We start from the raw sequence: 17,007 nt of genomic DNA, 5'->3' as shown, positions 1-17,007 counted from the left end.
ATTGCGAATTTATTTTAATTTCAAAATAGTTGAGTACTATTTCCCGCGTAGTGGTGACACTTAAAGGCTTCAGTTTACAGTTATTGCAAAGATGGTCGACTCACGCTAAGGCTCTCATACATACATACATGTACATATGCACATATGTTTATGTGGTGTGCCTCACACAATTTCAATGGCTGCGAATTGCGATCGTAGTTGATCCAATCATTTGGCAAATCGGTATGAACAGCAATACTAACTATAATGTACGGTAGCGGTAGTACATGATCTAAAAAACTTAAGCACTTGTTTTTTGCGGCACTTTCCGGCGATTCGATTGATTCGGTCGATGTTAATATAATCGTCTTTAATTTATCGATAGATTAGTCTGTGGAGAAAAAACTATTGCCGCGAAAGTCAGATGAGCCGAATGAATGTAATTTACATTTCCCTTTCAGGAAAACAATAGAATTTCTTTTCCTCTTTTGTTGCGATCGCTATTTTTATATATATAATATAATAATTTTCAATGTTATCAGTTACCCATGTCTCTTTTAATAATTTACATTCATTTACATACTGAAGTCAATGCTCCCGTGCTTCCAGAGGGAGTGATTTGAATGAAAAATTCAAACAGAAATTTGTAAAATGTAAGGTCATAAGGTATACAATCCAATAAAAAGGAGTATTTATACTAAGCAAAATTGATTTTTCAATCGGATTAAATTATTGTTTCAGTGCTAAAAGTCTTTGCAAGCTATTAATATAAATTAGAACATCAAAATCGAAGAATATGATTTAAGCCTACCGTATATTTACGGTATGATTTTAAAATGAGAAGGTATATTTTGGTATATTTTTGTAGTGTTTTTTCGCGGTCACACTGCATACAAGTGGCACTGTTGTTGGAATCAAAAAATCAAAATAAGAACAAACAAGTGGCATTCTACAACTTTATATACAAACAGTCTTGTGATAAGGAGACTTGTGCCGGCAGAATCGTATTTCAGTGAATTCAGCTTAAGATGGGCTGTGCAGAGAGCAAGGATGGGGATGGCGAGACACAGAACCATAGGCCTAAGTACCGGTCCTGTACGGATGTGTTCTGGCTGGCGCTTTATATTATATTTTGGCTGTCGCACCATGGCGGATATATATGCGTGAGAGTGTATAAAAAAAAGTGAAAGCGAGCGGTGAGAGATCAATCTACTTTAATGCGAATGCGAATGCTTTCCTTTGTGTCTGTGTGAGTGCGCAAATGCTTGGCGCGCTGTCTGTGAGGAGGTGGAGGCGACAGACTCAGACTACTTGTTACTTAGGCGAGCGAGTCATGTCGTCATCGCCATTGCCATCATATGAGCTTGGAATTGTTAATTCTGTTAATGAATGCGATGATTAAACACTGGCTCTTTTGAGCTGAATCAATGTATGGCAGTGTCCAGTGTCCTGCTGGACACGCCACTCCCTTGACGTGAAAGCATTTCCATGTGATATATGCATATCCATGGGGTACGTCCATTAAACCGATTATTATAATAATGGCCCTAGTCATGCCATGTTCATGGGCGTTGGCGGACAGTACATATTTGCTGGCTATCTCTGCGCTGCTATTGATCCGAGGGATTTTCTTTTCAGATTGTGATTGCGATATTTTCGTTTGTCTATGGCAACCCTCTGCGAATCATCAATGGCTACGACTCCTTTGGCAACACCTGTGGAGTTAAGCACAATGAGCGTTTCCAAGGGTTCCCGCTGTCCGGCATGAACACCGTCGACAAGCCCGAGCTCTTCTACTTTGATGTGAAGGAGCTGAAGAAGTCATTGAAGATATGCGTAAAGAGTTGCCCCGCCAAAACGCTGACCAAGCCCAGTGAGCTGCTCCAGTACTACACTGAAACGGGCAGCCATCTGTGCAAATATGACTACAACATGGATCAACTGAACGCGGTGGGCAATGATGGCAAGACCTTCAACTTCCTCGGCCCATGTCCCAGTTTCCCGGTCTACGAGAGGTGCAGTTTATTTTCTATTTTATATTCCATTTGAATACTCAAACGTTTGCTTGCCTCTTAGTTCGCCTGTGCTGCATCGCTGCGTGCCAAAGGGCACTGGAGACAAGGTGCAGGAATTTTACAAGATGCTCAACAACTGGGACGTAGCAGCACAGTTCCTCAGCGACATCTACTCCAGCTGGCACATCATTGCCATGGTCTGTGGCATCGCACTGCGTATGTAACCCTTTTCGTGCTTGAAATCTTTTCTTAATTGTCTTTTTCTTCAGTCATTTCCATTGCTCTGGTTACCATGATGCATTGGCTCTCACGCATCGTCTCCTGGGTCATTTGTGTGCTGGTGATTGTGGCTAGCATTGGCCTGACGGTGGCTCTGTGGTACGCGTACTACAATATCAAGTACAAGTCGGGACAAGTGAACACACAGTACTCCCTGCTGGAGGAGTTTGTGCGCAATCAGCAGGCTGTGCTAACGCTGGCCATCCTCGCCACCATAACAATGGTTCGCTCTACCCATAAACTGCCCAATGGATGGTTGCTCATGTGCCTCTCTTTTGTAGATTATCCTTTTGGTTGTTATCTACTTTCTGAAGAACAAACTGGCTGGCTTGTCGGCCCTCTTCGAGGAAGCTGGCCAATGCATGATGAATCTGCCGGGTCTATTGATTGCGCCGCTCTTGGCTTTTATTGTGCTGATTGCCTTCCTCAGCTTCTGGGTTGCGGTTGTCATCTGCCTGGCCACAGCCAGCTCTCCGGGTCAGAGTCCCATTGCGCCGTTTGACAACACGGCCGCCCATCAGCAGCCACTGCCTCCCAATGCGTTGTTTGTGAGCAACAACACCAGCCTCAACGATCAGAGAAGTAAGTAGAGACAGAGACAGGCGTCGAGATGAGCGAATTTCTTGGCCAGCATCTATTGATAATTGGCTTTGGAGCAGTGCTAATTGAATTTTAACCAAAACACGTCTAACATAAATCTTTTGTATTTTTGTTTGTGTGTGTGTGTGTTTTATGATGTGATTTATGGGTTGAATGGAAGTAAGTGATTTTCGCTAAAGGCACAACCGTGTTCAATCTTCAAATTCTGTACATATTTTTGAGTGTTTTTCCTTTTCTAAATCACTTTCGGATCTACTGTGTACATACAACGATCAATTCTCTTCAATGGCTGTACCATGCCTCAGTTGAATTAATTTTATTCCCTGTTTACCACAGCCATTGCCCGCGTAGAGTACGCCGATGCTGGTGCCCTGCGCAGCATGTTCTGGATCTATGTCGTGGGTCTCATTTGGACGGTGGAGTTCATTTTTGCCTGTCAACAGTTTGCATTGGCCGCCGCTGTCGCCTTTTGGTACTTTGGCAAGCCAACGACAACGCCCACATGGTATGCCATTGGCAAATTGATTAAATATCATTTGGGTACCGTGGCCAAGGGTTCATTTGTGATCACTATCTTCAAGATTCCTCGCCTTATACTCACATATTTGTATGCCAAGTAAGTTGCACAGCCTCTAGAACATTTTAGCTACTTTTCACGTTTGATATGCCCTTTCCAGGCTGAAGAAGGGCGAAGACAAGGGCTCGGAGTGTGCCGCTTGCTGCTTGAAGTGTTGCATCTGTGGCTTCTGGCTGCTGGAGAAGTTCATACGCTTCCTCAATCACAATGCATACACCGTTGTGGCCATCGAGTCGATTAACTTTTGTCCAGCCGCTGGAATCGTAAGTTTGAGCTGGAGATAATCCTACGAGAGGTATCTAAAATCTCTCCTTTTGTAGGCTTGGAATGCCATGGCCACCAATGTCCTGCAAGTGGCCACAATCAACAGCGTTGGCGACTTTATTCTCTTTTTGGGCAAGGTTGTGGTGGCCGCTCTGTCCGGCCTGATTGGCATTTTCATGCTAAAGGATAAGCCGGGTCTGAATTTCTACATGGCACCCGTAATACTCATAATAATATTCTCATTCTTCATCGCTCACATTATTCTGTCGCTCTTTGAGGTGAGTTACCCATGCTGGAATGTATCTTCCAATCTCCAATAATGATGCTCTCCCCCAACAGATGGTGGTGGACACGTTGTTCCTGTGCGTTTGCGAGGATAAACAAATCAATGGCCGCGCTGGTCGTTGGGCTCAAAGCAATTTGGCCAAATTGGTTGGCGAGGAACCGCTGCAGCCCGGCGAGGAGCCGCCCATACAGGTGGTGGAGATGATGCCGATCAACAAGCAGCCATTCAGTATTACACGACTCCCTCCATCTGACCCAGAGGTTGCTCCCATGTCGGAGGAGTAACGCTCCAGGCGCCGCAAAGATGCTTTCTTTCGTTTCTATTTATTCCAAGCCTCTCCGCAACTCAACGCACATCTCACTAGGATGTTAATATATTAATATTTATATATAGATACTTATATTATAGCCCCAGTCTAAGGACCATCTCCGTCGCGACGTACAAAGCCCAAACAGTGAGAGCGAATAGTAACACGTAATCTTGTGTATTGATATTCAAAATAAGTACCCACAATTTATATGTGTATGAAGGTGTTTATAAAGTTTAAAAGTTTTGTAATTAAATGTATTTTCTAACATCAGATATTTAGACTTTTTTTGCACGTTTGTGTACCTTTGCTTTCTTCTGGTCGATCACCTTTTTCACGGCCTTCAGCTGTTTCTCCTTGATCTTCTTGGTCAGCGCTGACTTTGGCGTCTTCTGCTCCTTTTCCTGCTGCTTCTTTTTGGCTATCGCAGCCAGGATCTTGGCTGTCGCTATGGGATCTTCATCGTCGAACACTTCCTCGTTGTCAATGCCGTCGTATGCATTGATTGGCCGTGTCGCCTCATGCTGCACCTTCTGCTCCACACGGTTCACGTACTTATCCTTGGCAGACTTCTTCAGGATCTGTCGCTGCTTGGAGGGACTGACATAGTCGGGATTCTCCCATAGGGTTTTGCCGGTGAAGGAACCGTCGAATATCTTGACGGGATTCATCACGTAGCGTGGTCCCACCTCGGACAGGCCACCGTCTTCGGAAAGTATCTGGAAATTCCTGAACCAGATGCGGTTGTCCAGGTAGGTGAAGGTAAAGACGTGATCAACAAACGGCTGGCTCTTGGGATGATGGTGGGGCACTGAGTAGGTCTGCACAAAGAGTTCTTTGAGCAGCTTCAGGTGCGGCAATTCATCGAACTTGGAGTCGAACGAAAGCAGTGGTCGCGAGCCTTTCAGACAATTTCCGGTCATCTTGAGCTCGGCCATTGTGTGGATGTTCTCGATAAGGAATTTGGCAGATGGACCTTCGGCGCCGGCCGTGTTGGAAACCCACATGTACAGGTCCCGCTTACGGCGCCCCTCAAAGAGCATGGCCTTGTTGCAGTGCTTCATTTCGCACATCTCGTTCACCACCGACAACGTCTTGGCACGCTCCATTTTCGACTCGGCCCGATGATGCGGCATTAAGGTCTTGATGTCCCGCATTAAATGTCTGTCTCTGTGGCTAATGCCACGAGCTGCGAAGACCAGCACACGCTGTTTGTTCACCCATTTTTCCTGAAAGATCAAGTGCTCACACTTTAGCAGTGCCATGAGATTGAATTTTTATAGGCGGCTTACTCTTTTGGGAATAACATCGTCGGATTTCCTCTGTGGAGGCAGCGGTGGATTTTCATCAACCGGCACGATTTCTAGCTGATCGACCTTCTGTTTCTTTTGGAATTTGCGACCCATTTCACTTTATTTTAATGATTTCGTGATTTTAAATGAACGGCGCTCCAAAACAACGTGGAGTTTGAGTGTGACCGCGGAATTATCAATCAAATATACCGACAGACCCTCGGAAATAAATCGAATAGACCCTTTAATTTTTAACATATACTGTAAATATACCGTAAATCTAAAAACATTTTCCTCGACTTTGATCTTCTGTTTAATATTACCAGTTAGTTAGGACTCTCAATTTTAAAACTGTATTTTTACTTGAATTATCATTAAATTCTCGACAAGATTGGCTGATTTTCATGACTTATCTTTATTGGATTTATTGCAAAATAAAGTTAAACCTACAAAGGTCAACCTAAAAAAAGTCACGCTGGGATGGACAAACCAAGGTGCCAACAACACGTTCTATTTTCGTTCTAAATGCAAACTGCATTTTCCAACACTGATCATTTTAATTTAATATTTTTAGATTTATTTTCTTGCAGCTTAAAACCTTATTCCTAAATGTATGTTTTTAATCCTCGTCTTCGTCATCGGATCCCGGCTCAGGACACATGCGACACCTGCTCTCATTTATACCGTAGTTTACACAATGTTCGCCCACACACTCGCAACAGCCATCGTGGAACCATCTGTAACTGGTGGCTCCAGTCTTTAAACATGTTTGGCGGCACTTGTTCCACGATGTGCACTGATCCAAATAAAGAACCGTACAGTTGACCTGGGACTCGGATGGATCGTAACTGTCGTAATCATCCATCGTAAATGAGACGACGCTCCAATTGTATGTGTAGCCATCGTTTGGAGAGGATGACATGGCTCTGAATAAGGCGGGTGCTCCCTCGAACTCCTCAGTGTGGGATTTTCTCTGCAGTTTCGCCAAGTCCGCAAAACCACACTGTAAATAGGCAAACGCAAATAGGGTTTTTATAAGCAGTTCTATGAATGTTTTCATGCTGAAGAACTAATTGCAACTAAGTCGTTTAGGTGCTCGGTAGGCTCGTCTTATAAATACAATTCCACAATTCCAGGTAGAAAATATTGTTCAGCAGGTAGGCGTAAGATTAACATCTGTCACCAAGAGATTAAATTGTTGCCTCGATCTTTCTAGCCTACCTTTTTTGCAAGATGTTCAAATGATCAGTGTTGAAAGCCGCTGGACCCGGTCGTTCGGTCGTTGCAATCAGACAGTGACAAATCAAGGTATATTAAATCCTTTTAACTACGAAATCGAGTTTCTAAGGCTCTCAGCCCACAGAAAATTAATTCATCAATCGCATGAAATTATAGTTTCTGCACTGAAAGTCCTAACTAGCTGCTAATATTAAATAGAATATCAAAATCGAGTAAAAAGATTAATGATATTCGGTAAATTTTCAAAATTATAAGGTATATTTTGGTATATTCCGTAATACTTTATCGATAACTCTGATTTTATGTATACGCCAGCAAAAACAGCGGCTAGCGCGAAAATTTTCCAAGTTGAGAAAAATATTTATTATGTCTGATTATCGTTCCCAATCTCGAGGCGGAGGACGCGGCGGCCAGGACTATTCAAACGACGATGATCCGCCCATGTCCAGGCTCTTCATCATATGCAATAAGGCGCATACAGAGGATGACTTCCGTGAGGCGTTCTCAGCCTATGGCGACATCGAAGATATATGGGTGGTTAAGGACAAGCACACCCAAGAGAACAAAGGCATTGCCTACGTCAAGTTCTCAAAAACCTCTGATGCGGCAAAGGCCCAAGAGGAAATGAATGGCAAGACTATTGGAAAAATGGACAGAACCTTGAAGGTTCTGGTTGCCGCAAAGTAAGTGATAATTGGGGATTACAGATATCTAATTTGATTATGTTAATGCAATTTCAGTCGTAACCAAGGCTCAAATAAGTCGGAAAACGAGCAGGAAAAATACGTGAGACTGTTTATTGTGATACCGAAGACAGCGACCGAAGATGACATACGGGACGAGTTTGCTCAATGGGGAGAGGTTGAATCCGTCACCATTGTCAGGGAGAAGAACAATGGCAATCCCAAAGGATTTGGCTACGTTCGCTTCACAAAGTGCGTGTGAAAATGACACGACCAAGGGGACACTGATCACTAATGTATTTATTATATTTCCATCAGATTCTACTACGCTGCCGTGGCCTTTGAGAACTGTTCGCCTAAGTACAAGGCTGTGTTTGCCGAGCCCAAGGGCTCAACGCGTTCACAACGCGACCAGTACGGTCGTCCGGCCGAAGATAATCCCGTGTACAGCAATCCTGGACGTGGAGGCTCCAGCTATAACAACAATGGCGCCAGCAGTGGGGCGGGCAGCTTCAACAACGATTGGAATACTTCCACCAACAACGACATGTCCGCCTTCTTGCGCATGCAAAATGTGCCAGTCGCTCAGCCATCGTGCCTAGAGGTAACCGTCAGCAACTGCGTTAATCAGGATCAGCTTTGGCGACTCTTTGACATCATACCCGGCTTAGACTACTGTCAAATTATGCGCGAACGTAAGAACCCAAAATCTATCAATTAAAATCTTCATATAACAAACTCTGAAATGCTTTACAGATGGACCACGTACCAATGAAGCGATGGTTGTGTACGACAATCCCGAAGCTGCTATCTATGCAAAGTATGTCCATCTATTTCGATCTGGGAAGAGCTTTTTATACCATTAATTGCATCTTTCCTACTTGCAGGGACAAACTACACGGACTGGAGTACCCCATGGGCGAGCGAATCATTGTCAAAGTGAACGGCATGAGCTCTGCACGGATGGACACATCATTTATTGACAGTACGAAAAAAGCTTCTAGGGGTAGATGCCGATACTAACACTAAATTAATTACCACTTAAGTTCACCATTTGCTTTTAGTTTAATTGCTACTGCTTGTAGGAAGCTTGAACTTCTGCCATGTTCTAATATTTACCGAATTTCAGAACGCACCAAAAAGGATGCCATATGCAATGTGCCCCTGCCACCTGCCCAGCCTTTAGCATCGCCCGATGCACAAGTTGCCCAACGACTTTTCATTGTGCTCTCAGCGGTAGGTGACAGCCATATCTGTGGAGCGAACAGAAACTAATTATTCTTTGACAGAATCTACCGCATTCCATTTTGAAGAACATTTTCTCGTGCTGGAAAGGGCTCATTGATGTTTATTTGCTGCCCAACAAGAACTGTGGCTACGTAAAGTACGCAGAGTGTGAAAGTGCCCAAAGGGCCATACATGTACTGAACGGAGCAGAAATATGCGGCACTAAAATTAAGGTACAAAACGGTTTAATATTGAAACGAAATGTGTCTAAAAGAGAATATTGTGCGACAGGTTATGGAAGCTGAAGAGCGAAGTGGATCTGACGATGGGGATGGCGGCCGGAAACGCTTGAGACGCAACTAAGTGTAAGTATGAGCTTTACGATACTCCGATTTCGCCTCGATGTATTAATTTAGCCATAGTTGGAATGAGTGTGGTGGTGCCATGGTATGAGGTAAGTCGTTAGTATATAAACTTGATTTAAGACTCGATTTACACCTTTGAAATTATGCATATGCCTAACGCTTTTGTTCAGACAGTCTACTGATTCGTATTGGTATTCGTACCTACCACCCAGCGCACTATTGGGGCCATTGACGATGCGGTGCCTCTGACTGTGAACATAATAAGAACAACACATTTTTATCTTTCTATTTCCACAGACCCACTGACAACAAAATGAACTTACAGAGAACTATATGTACGAGTACTTTACTAACTTGAGAAAAAAAACAGTCCAATCAAACACAGTTCTACTGACTCAACCAACCAAACAACCAAAACACTCAAAACGGAATGCAACAAGAACGCAGAACGAAGAACACAGTGAAAAAGCGATACAGACTCGGAGAACGCCGAACGTCGAACGCTGACAGGAGAACGGAGAACGGAGGACAAACAGGCAACACGAATCCACCCGTACCCGTACAATTGACTAACAACTCAAGTGGGCTCTCATACAGAGTACTCGTAGCAAGACCCAGACCTTAAACGGAGCCAACGAAACCAACCAACCAACAACAACAACAACAACACCAACAGAGCTAGGGGACTATCGGATCTATCCGCAATACCGTTACGAAGCAAGCTACAAAACATATACGAACTCTGTCTACCATGTACTATTTACATACTAACGTATTACGACATGATAAAGAAACAAGAAATTCAATTCAAAACGCGTGCAAGTCTCAATTCATCTTCGCGAGACCGCGAAATTAATCATGCATAAATTACATACATATATTTACAAGTAGATATATATGACATATTTTAATCAATATTTTATTGTGTAAGCCATTAAAAAGATATTAATAAATGGAAAACCACAAAAACAAATTTCAATTTGATGCTACAAGCTAATGAACTTTATTGTACGTTCAGAGTATACAAACATGAATTTATTTGGTGCTGCCAACTGGCACGACAAAAACAATGCAGCCCTGGCGTTGCAAATCCAAACAAGTTGGCAGCCCGGCACATTAGCAGCTGTGTTGGTTTTTGTTTTCATTCTGTAAATTTTTACAATTTTAGCATAAACAAGTTAAATTCACCATCGAAGACCCACAAAATCAAGCAAAATGGATCCAGCGCTGCTTCGCGAACGCGAGGCCTTTAAAAAACGGGCAATGGCCACGCCCACGTAAGCTACCCCTTCCTATTTCCCTGCTGGTCCTTTGAAAATTGAACTGAACCTCTTCCATCCTGTCTCCACAGCGTTGAGAAGAAAGCAAAGCCAGATAGACCTCAGCCACCGCCGCCCAGCGATGACGCCAAAAGGAAAATGCGTCCGCCAACAGCTCCAAAGCTGGATTCATCTTCGTAAGTTGAAAATCCGCATTGACGTGTCCACACTCAGAGTAAGTTCCATGGGGAAATTATCCACTTTTAGGTACAAAACCATGTCTGGCAGCTCGCAGTACCGCTTTGGAGTGCTGGCCAAGATAGTGAAGTTTATGCGCACCCGTCACCAGGACGGTGACGATCATCCACTGCAGATTGAGGAAATTCTAGACGAGACCAACCAACTGGATATTGGCCAATCTGTTAAAAATGTAAGCAGATTGAATGTCCTTCCACGCTGCAAGTCTGATGTCTTACTTACCATCCATTGCAGTGGCTATCTGGCGAAGCGCTAAACAACAACCCAAAGATTGAAGTCAGCCCGTGTGGCACAAAGTTTAGCTTCAAGCCCGTCTACAAAATCAAGGATGGCAAAACTCTGATGCGACTGCTGAAGCAACATGATTTGAAGGGCCTGGGCGGCATTCTGATGGAGGATGTGCAGGAGTCCCTGCCGCATTGCGAGAAAGTCTTGAAAAATCGTGCAGCAGAAATACTTTTTATTATCAGACCCATTGACAAGAAGAAAATTTTATTTTACAACGATCGAACGGCCAATTTTTCGGTGAGCTTTGTGCTACTTGAGCTTCAATTAATTATACAAAATTTGTCCCACAGGTGGATGATGAATTCCAAAAGCTCTGGCGCTCGGCTACTGTTGATGCCATGGACGATGCCAAAATTGACGAGTATCTCGAGAAGCAAGGTAAAACCGAACACATACGGAAAGATTCGACTGATTTTAGCGCAATATTTTTGTCCCCACAGGTATACGTTCCATGCAAGATCATGGCCTCAAGAAACCTGTTCCAAAACGCAAGAAGGCTGCCAACAAGAAGCGACAATTCAAGAAGCCCAGAGACAACGAGCATTTGGCTGATGTGCTGGAAATCTACGAGGATAATACCCTAACACTGAAGGGCGTGAATCCTACATAGAAATTACGTTATAGACTAGAAGATAAGGCACCCATTAAAAATCGAATCTTATTACCATGAAAGATGTTTTCTATAGTAGATCTTTCAACAGGACTTCGACCCTAAGCACACCTCATGGCTTGTTATGAAATATTATCTCTCAGAGTTCGTCCTAGGTAGAGTACTCTACCGAACACTCAAAAAAACAAAAATAGCGTAAAAGCAAGCGTTATAAATTTTATTTGCCTATGCACAATCTCATTGAGAACTTTCGCGGGGTGCTCCAGTTCTCGTTCTGAATGTTTCCCCGAATGATTTACGAGAAACCGAACCAAACCCGATTGCTATCTGCCAGTACCAATGGCTTTGAACTTAGAAATACGACATCAAGAGCAGCGAAAGATAGTTAAAAAGCAAAGGCGTGTAATCTTGTCTTGACATACCTGCGCGACCCCTTCTTCCCTTCCGCTGTTATATTTTTGAGTGCTTCACAGGCCCATGTGTGTTGGCAATCGATGCTGATGCCGTGCAAATAAATTGGCAACAACGAAAGGCAAATAGATTCAGTCTAGAGCGAAGTGCCTGCATAGACAGTTGGAATACTCAGAAAGTAAGTGCAAAGAATTCAATAATTACACAACTGAAGACTTTTGTTTTATGGATTGTTTGTTTTGGAATTGTTTAAAGAATTATTTTTCTTATTCTTTTTAATTTTGAATAATTTGTACATGGACATCATTTCGTTTTTTTGCATAGCTTAGATACCTTTCTTCTGGATGTAAAGAATTTTATTAAGCTTTCAAAACCCAAATTTTTCATATTTTTAGCTATTTTTAAATTGAAATCTCAGGAAAAGTCGAAACAAAATTATATCCTGTGTCATTTTATTTTTTGTGTATCAAACACCAGGGAAAATCCAGTTAATTAAAGAATTCAATCAGCCTCAAACGTGTTGCTATAAGAAAGATTAGAATGACATATTAGAGAAAGGGTATTCGAACTTCGACGTGCTGTAAACGCCCCAGCCTCGTTCTTTGGCCTCCGCCAGCGGCCAAAACTTGTTTTCAAATAATCAATTATTATGTGCATGTTCGTTTGGTATTCCTCTAGCTTACGCCAGTTGACTTTCAGCGTTTCTCGCCTTTGAACGTTGACAATATGAAGGGGACTGCACTACCAGTGGCCCTGCTGCTGCTCCTGGCGGCCATTATTGCACCCACAACAGCACACACATCTGAGTAAGTTAGAGCAAAACACACACACACATACATAAATACAGACAAAGTGTATTGGTATGTGTGTGATTGGGGGCAATGCACGAACTTTCCCTTTGTTTGGATTTTGTTTTTCCTGCAGAGACCTGGTCTATGGCTATGAATGCCGCGCTGGACTGTGCCGCAAGGTGGAGCTGAGCGAGGAGAACTTCTCCAAGGCAATCTCGCTGCCCGTCTGCCGGCTCTTCTGCGGCAGTTCGATTGGCACGCTGTGGCCCAAGCCCACGGGAGCGGTTCGTCTCGATACACTGATGCGGCAAGTGGACATCTCGTTCATTGACTTCAATGTTACGGGCATCGCACGCAAGGAAAAGCTATGGAAGGCAGCCGAAAATCGTTGGATGGACATGGTTGATGCCAAGATTCCCGATCGCAAGATCCTCACAAGGGGCGGCTATCGACTCACCGTCAACATCAACACGCCGGATGATGTGGCTCCGACCAAACTTACCCTGGACACTGATGAAAGCTATCGTCTAGACGTAGACACCGATCCGTCCGGCCATGTGGTGGCCAGCATAGCTGCGAGCAACTTCTTTGGTGCCCGGCATGGCCTGGAGACACTCTCCCAACTGATTGTCTACGATGACATAAGGCGCGAGGTGCAGGTGACGGCCAACGCTTCCATCAGCGATGCTCCCGCGTTCAAGTGGCGCGGCCTGCTGCTGGACACCTCTCGCAATTACTACTCCGTGAAGGCAATCAAGCGAACTCTGGGTACGTTTTGGGTAGCTTTTTCCCACTGAATTCCACTTAATGGTCCTCTTTTTTGCAGACGGCATGGCCCTGGTCAAGCTAAACACCTTTCACTGGCACATCACGGACTCTCACAGCTTCCCCCTGGAGGTGCGTAAGCGGCCAGAGCTCTACAAGCTGGGTGCCTACTCGCCCCGCCAGGTGTACACCCAGCGCACTGTGGCCGAGGTCGTGGAGTACGGTCGCGTGCGTGGTATCCGCGTGATGCCAGAGTTCGACGCCCCAGCGCACGTGGGCGAGGGCTGGCAGCACAAGAACATGACGGCCTGCTTCAATGCTCAGCCCTGGAAGGATTTCTGCGTGGAACCGCCTTGCGGACAGCTGGATCCCACTGCGGATGGGCTCTATGATGTGCTAGAGGACATTTATAGCGAGATGTGGGAGCTGTTCAGCCCAGATGTTTTCCACATGGGCGGCGACGAAGTGTCCACCAGCTGCTGGAACAGCAGTCTGCCCATCCGTCAATGGATGAAGGCTCAAGGCTGGGGCCTCGAGACTGCGGACTTCATGCGCCTGTGGGGACACTTCCAGACCGAGGCCCTCAAGCGGGTGGACACTGTGGCCAATGGAACACAAACGCCCATCATTCTGTGGACCAGTCACCTCACGGAGGAGCCCTTTATCGATGAGTACTTGAATCCGGAGCGTTATATTATCCAGATCTGGACAACGGGCGGCGATCCAAAGGTGAAGAAGATACTGGAGCGTGGCTTCAAGTTAATTGTCTCCAACTACGACGCCCTCTACTTTGACTGTGGCGGAGCTGGATGGGTGACCGATGGGAACAACTGGTGCTCTCCCTACATTGGCTGGCAGAAGGTGTACGACAACACCATGTCGGCGATTGCCGGCGACTATGAGCATCATGTGTTGGGCGCCGAGGCAGCCATTTGGTCGGAGCAAATCGATGAGCATACGCTGGACAACCGCTTCTGGCCGCGTGGCAGTGCCCTGGCCGAGCGTCTCTGGTCGAATCCCACCGAGAGCTGGAAACAGGCGGAGTCGCGTCTGCTGCTGCACCGCGAGCGGTTGGTGGAGAACGGCCTGGGAGCCGAGGCCCTGCAGCCCCAGTGGTGTCTGCAGAATGAGCGCGAATGCCCCATTGACGCGTATGATGCACAAGCTTGATTAGCGATAAAATATTCTTTGATTACAGTCCATATTCTTGTAGCAATAGCCAGTGCAGTGGGCATCGGGTGAGCGGCAGTCATCTCGGCTTGCTGCTCGTCGTAGTTCTAATTGTCTGAAATAAACTGCAGCCCAGAAAGTGACCTTACGCAAGTGACTTGTCGTTTATTTAGTATTCTATAAATGAGATTATACGTGTGTCATTATGCATTAAAACGGGGATGAGGCGGTGGGAGATGGCCTCTGCCGCCGACATAATCCTTGTGGACTGTTTGAATATGTTGTACGTATGGATTTAAATACTAAAAGCAGCGGTTTCCTACATGCAGCAAAGGATGGATGACTTTATTCGTTCCACTCCTCCTCGTTGCGCCCGAACTTGTAGACCAAACTGGCGAACAATATGAAGACATTCTGTAGAAGCAGGGCGACGCCTAGCCAGGCCTCTTTCTTATCTAATGGGTTACATTTACTGATTAATTCTATTGTTCTCCCTTGACACACGTTTTGCACTCACCATTGTTGATGAAATCGTCAATCATCACCCAAATGGCAGCTATGATGGAGGCGAAGCCCATCACGAAGCCAACCAGTAGCCAAAGTTTGGCAAGCCTGGCCCCGGACTCCGACGAGTTATCTTCGGAAATCTAACCAGAGCGAACCGTAAAAATAGTGAGTCATTTTATATATACACCATGGACATGCACTGGACTGCACTCATCTTACATGCTCCCCTTTGACTGCATTCACCATACAGAAGCTGATGGTGCCGAATATGCCTATGAAGACATATCCTGTGGTAATTTGGTGACCGCCGTCGGAAGACATGGCATCGATTAGGATCCACCATCCTGCAAAAAACTGAAAAAAATTTGCACTGTTACAAAAGTCCAGTCTTAGGGGTGGATGTTACATGTACCAATAGGCCAGCTATAAGCGAAGAATTCTTATTCCTGGATGTGTCTGATGTGAACCAGTCCTTGACATTCTCTAACACGCCCATTATTGTACTTAGAACGTAATTAAAACAATTTTTTTTATTTTACACTCGGTCGAGATATGACAACAATGGCTTAGAGATGTGTAGTGCTCGATAGCCGTCGTCTATAGATGCGATAGGGCTATCGATGATGAGGTTTTCGCCCATCGATACCATCGAGCTCTTGTTATTACTGCGAAACACGTGCGATCGAAAACATTAACAAATTATTTAAAAAATATGAAGAAAACGGTGGAAGAAAGTTCTTCAGAATCGGACGAGCTCGTTGCCGAAAACTCTGAGGAGTCTGAAGACGAAAGCGAGCCGGATTTGGCAGCCAGCTCCACGGAATCCGATGAAGACGACTCGGAGCAATCTTCCAACGATGAGGAGACAGCCACACCAACCAAGAGCCGAGCAGAGATTATTGAAGAAAAGATCCAGAACAAGTATGATAAACTTAAGGGCAGGCGCCTTTTTGTTCGCTTTCCACAGAAGTTACCAGAAGACGAGCAGGAGTTCCAGGCCAAGGTCAAGTCCCTCCACCCTCTGGTATCCAAATCGACAAAGCCGCGCCAAAAGCACGCTCGTTTTTGTCTGGTTGAGTTCAAATCACAGGAAGATCGCGATAAAGCTTGCGGAGATATCAAAACATCTATAGAAACTGATGCTGCGTTCAAGGGGATCTTCGTCTCTCTACCGAAGACCGATTCGGATGAGTTTGTGAATTCACTTGTGACCAAACAACAGCTTTCGGTGGAGAACAAGAGGACCAAGTCCCTAATGAAGCGTGAAGCGAAAAAGGGCCTACGCAAGGGCAACTTCACATCGTCCGTCGTCATCACGAACCTGCCCAAGACGAGCTCCGTGGTGCAGGTGCGCCAGTTGTTCGAGAATGCAGTTGACATTCAAATAAAGCCGGGCAAGGGCAAGTTCCGTGAGTTTAGTGCAGCGACCGTAACCCTACCCACCACATTCGATGCACGCAAGGCCATCAAACAGGACCTCAGTCTGGGCGGCACCAAGCTGCAGCTACGCTTCAACACCAAAGAGCAGAAGCGCAAGCCGAAGGATAAGCTCAAGCGCAAAGCAGGAAACGGGGAAGTCCCGAAAACACCGAAAAAGTTGAAGAAACTTGAGGCAAACTAGCAGATAATGTAATATAATCTAGGAATCCGTATAAATAAAATGTTTTGACCCGAATTGAATGCGACTTTTAACTCCCTTTGAAAGGAATAACATTTAAATTTAAAATATTTATTATCGTACACGATATACAGACATACATATTGTATAGATATATAATTTTTATGTATGTATATGTATACATACATATATTTGTTGTAAGCCGGCTGAGTGAATT

At 44.9% G+C, this 17,007-nt stretch overlaps 8 protein-coding genes across 9 annotated transcripts; 5 read left to right on the top strand and 3 right to left on the bottom strand.

The window, feature by feature from the left end:
- Positions 1-877: 877 nt before the first annotated feature.
- Positions 878-4,580, top strand: LOC117893842 (CTL-like protein 1). The gene is made up of 9 exons (XM_034800608.1): positions 878-1,117; positions 1,611-1,994; positions 2,056-2,210; positions 2,264-2,496; positions 2,555-2,855; positions 3,210-3,489; positions 3,551-3,713; positions 3,771-3,992; positions 4,054-4,580. The coding sequence occupies exons 1-9, from the start codon at positions 1,008-1,010 to the stop codon at positions 4,282-4,284; spliced, it is 2,079 nt and encodes a 692-aa protein (XP_034656499.1). The 5' UTR covers positions 878-1,007; the 3' UTR covers positions 4,285-4,580.
- LOC117893843 (ribosome biogenesis protein BRX1 homolog) lies at positions 4,518-5,786 on the bottom strand. Its single transcript, XM_034800609.1, has 2 exons — positions 5,600-5,786; positions 4,518-5,536 (listed from the first exon to the last, which is right to left on the bottom strand). The coding sequence occupies exons 1-2, from the start codon at positions 5,711-5,713 to the stop codon at positions 4,586-4,588; spliced, it is 1,065 nt and encodes a 354-aa protein (XP_034656500.1). The 5' UTR covers positions 5,714-5,786; the 3' UTR covers positions 4,518-4,585.
- Positions 5,787-6,159: 373 nt separating this feature from the next.
- On the bottom strand, positions 6,160-6,733 carry LOC117893828 (protein twisted gastrulation). The gene has a single exon (XM_034800585.1). It carries the CDS (start codon positions 6,657-6,659, stop codon positions 6,219-6,221), a length of 441 nt encoding a protein of 146 aa, XP_034656476.1. The 5' UTR covers positions 6,660-6,733; the 3' UTR covers positions 6,160-6,218.
- Positions 6,734-7,138: 405 nt separating this feature from the next.
- Positions 7,139-9,761, top strand: LOC117894304 (RNA-binding protein 45). Of its 2 annotated transcripts, none has more exons than XM_034801270.1 (9): positions 7,139-7,521; positions 7,579-7,773; positions 7,840-8,216; positions 8,278-8,341; positions 8,409-8,527; positions 8,651-8,757; positions 8,811-8,981; positions 9,040-9,113; positions 9,411-9,761. In XM_034801270.1, the coding sequence occupies exons 1-8, from the start codon at positions 7,205-7,207 to the stop codon at positions 9,109-9,111; spliced, it is 1,422 nt and encodes a 473-aa protein (XP_034657161.1). In that variant the 5' UTR covers positions 7,139-7,204; the 3' UTR covers positions 9,112-9,113; positions 9,411-9,761. The 2 variants fall into 2 exon arrangements, with proteins under 2 accessions (XP_034657161.1, XP_034657162.1); XM_034801271.1 differs by having other exon boundaries at positions 7,140-7,521; positions 8,409-8,506.
- A 468-nt stretch (positions 9,762-10,229) lies between these two features.
- On the top strand, positions 10,230-11,621 carry LOC117893288 (general transcription factor IIE subunit 2). Its single transcript, XM_034799855.1, has 6 exons — positions 10,230-10,390; positions 10,465-10,569; positions 10,640-10,802; positions 10,865-11,155; positions 11,209-11,296; positions 11,359-11,621. Exons 1-6 carry the CDS (start codon positions 10,329-10,331, stop codon positions 11,526-11,528), a joined length of 879 nt encoding a protein of 292 aa, XP_034655746.1. The 5' UTR covers positions 10,230-10,328; the 3' UTR covers positions 11,529-11,621.
- A 429-nt stretch (positions 11,622-12,050) lies between these two features.
- Positions 12,051-14,818, top strand: LOC117894104 (chitooligosaccharidolytic beta-N-acetylglucosaminidase). The gene is made up of 4 exons (XM_034800980.1): positions 12,051-12,117; positions 12,618-12,745; positions 12,864-13,498; positions 13,557-14,818. The coding sequence occupies exons 2-4, from the start codon at positions 12,666-12,668 to the stop codon at positions 14,663-14,665; spliced, it is 1,824 nt and encodes a 607-aa protein (XP_034656871.1). The 5' UTR covers positions 12,051-12,117; positions 12,618-12,665; the 3' UTR covers positions 14,666-14,818.
- Position 14,819: 1 nt separating this feature from the next.
- Positions 14,820-15,752, bottom strand: LOC117894112 (transmembrane protein 50A). Its single transcript, XM_034800992.1, has 4 exons — positions 15,585-15,752; positions 15,392-15,526; positions 15,183-15,312; positions 14,820-15,120 (listed from the first exon to the last, which is right to left on the bottom strand). Exons 1-4 carry the CDS (start codon positions 15,666-15,668, stop codon positions 15,011-15,013), a joined length of 459 nt encoding a protein of 152 aa, XP_034656883.1. The 5' UTR covers positions 15,669-15,752; the 3' UTR covers positions 14,820-15,010.
- Positions 15,753-15,819: 67 nt separating this feature from the next.
- On the top strand, positions 15,820-16,847 carry LOC117894108. The gene has a single exon (XM_034800985.1). It carries the CDS (start codon positions 15,885-15,887, stop codon positions 16,791-16,793), a length of 909 nt encoding a protein of 302 aa, XP_034656876.1. The 5' UTR covers positions 15,820-15,884; the 3' UTR covers positions 16,794-16,847.
- Positions 16,848-17,007: the final 160 nt, after the last annotated feature.

The sequence above is a fragment of the Drosophila subobscura genome, chromosome J (assembly GCF_008121235.1).
Source record: "Drosophila subobscura isolate 14011-0131.10 chromosome J, UCBerk_Dsub_1.0, whole genome shotgun sequence".
Taxonomy (NCBI): domain Eukaryota; kingdom Metazoa; phylum Arthropoda; class Insecta; order Diptera; family Drosophilidae; genus Drosophila; species Drosophila subobscura.
The sequence above is the reverse complement of the archived record's forward strand: the minus strand, read 5'-3'. Positions and strand labels throughout refer to the sequence as shown.

Bases quoted from the DNA above. Each gene is read 5' to 3' on its own strand.
- LOC117894112 (XM_034800992.1), bottom strand. From the start codon at position 15,668: ATGGGCGTGTTAGAGAATGTCAAGGACTGGTTCACATCAGACACATCC. The intron at 15,527-15,584 runs GTACATGTAACA...AATTTTTTTCAG, and splicing joins CGCTTATAGCTGGCCTATTG to TTTTTTGCAGGATGGTGGAT. The intron at 15,121-15,182 runs GTGAGTGCAAAA...GTAACCCATTAG, and splicing joins TGACGATTTCATCAACAATG to ATAAGAAAGAGGCCTGGCTA.
- LOC117893843 (XM_034800609.1), bottom strand. From the start codon at position 5,713: ATGGGTCGCAAATTCCAAAAGAAACAGAAGGTCGATCAGCTAGAAATC. The intron at 5,537-5,599 runs GTAAGCCGCCTA...TTGATCTTTCAG, and splicing joins ACGATGTTATTCCCAAAAGA to GAAAAATGGGTGAACAAACA.
- LOC117893288 (XM_034799855.1), top strand. From the start codon at position 10,329: ATGGATCCAGCGCTGCTTCGCGAACGCGAGGCCTTTAAAAAACGGGCA. The intron at 10,391-10,464 runs GTAAGCTACCCC...CTGTCTCCACAG, and splicing joins CGGGCAATGGCCACGCCCAC to CGTTGAGAAGAAAGCAAAGC. The intron at 11,156-11,208 runs GTGAGCTTTGTG...TTTGTCCCACAG, and splicing joins ATCGAACGGCCAATTTTTCG to GTGGATGATGAATTCCAAAA.
- LOC117894104 (XM_034800980.1), top strand. From the start codon at position 12,666: ATGAAGGGGACTGCACTACCAGTGGCCCTGCTGCTGCTCCTGGCGGCC. The intron at 12,746-12,863 runs GTAAGTTAGAGC...TTTTTCCTGCAG, and splicing joins ACAACAGCACACACATCTGA to AGACCTGGTCTATGGCTATG. The intron at 13,499-13,556 runs GTACGTTTTGGG...TCTTTTTTGCAG, and splicing joins GGCAATCAAGCGAACTCTGG to ACGGCATGGCCCTGGTCAAG.
- LOC117894108 (XM_034800985.1), top strand. From the start codon at position 15,885: ATGAAGAAAACGGTGGAAGAAAGTTCTTCAGAATCGGACGAGCTCGTT.
- LOC117893842 (XM_034800608.1), top strand. From the start codon at position 1,008: ATGGGCTGTGCAGAGAGCAAGGATGGGGATGGCGAGACACAGAACCAT. The intron at 2,211-2,263 runs GTATGTAACCCT...CTTTTTCTTCAG, and splicing joins GGTCTGTGGCATCGCACTGC to TCATTTCCATTGCTCTGGTT. The intron at 3,993-4,053 runs GTGAGTTACCCA...CTCCCCCAACAG, and splicing joins TTATTCTGTCGCTCTTTGAG to ATGGTGGTGGACACGTTGTT.
- LOC117894304 (XM_034801270.1), top strand. From the start codon at position 7,205: ATGTCTGATTATCGTTCCCAATCTCGAGGCGGAGGACGCGGCGGCCAG. The intron at 8,342-8,408 runs GTATGTCCATCT...TCCTACTTGCAG, and splicing joins GAAGCTGCTATCTATGCAAA to GGACAAACTACACGGACTGG. The intron at 8,982-9,039 runs GTACAAAACGGT...ATTGTGCGACAG, and splicing joins TATGCGGCACTAAAATTAAG to GTTATGGAAGCTGAAGAGCG.
- LOC117893828 (XM_034800585.1), bottom strand. From the start codon at position 6,659: ATGAAAACATTCATAGAACTGCTTATAAAAACCCTATTTGCGTTTGCC.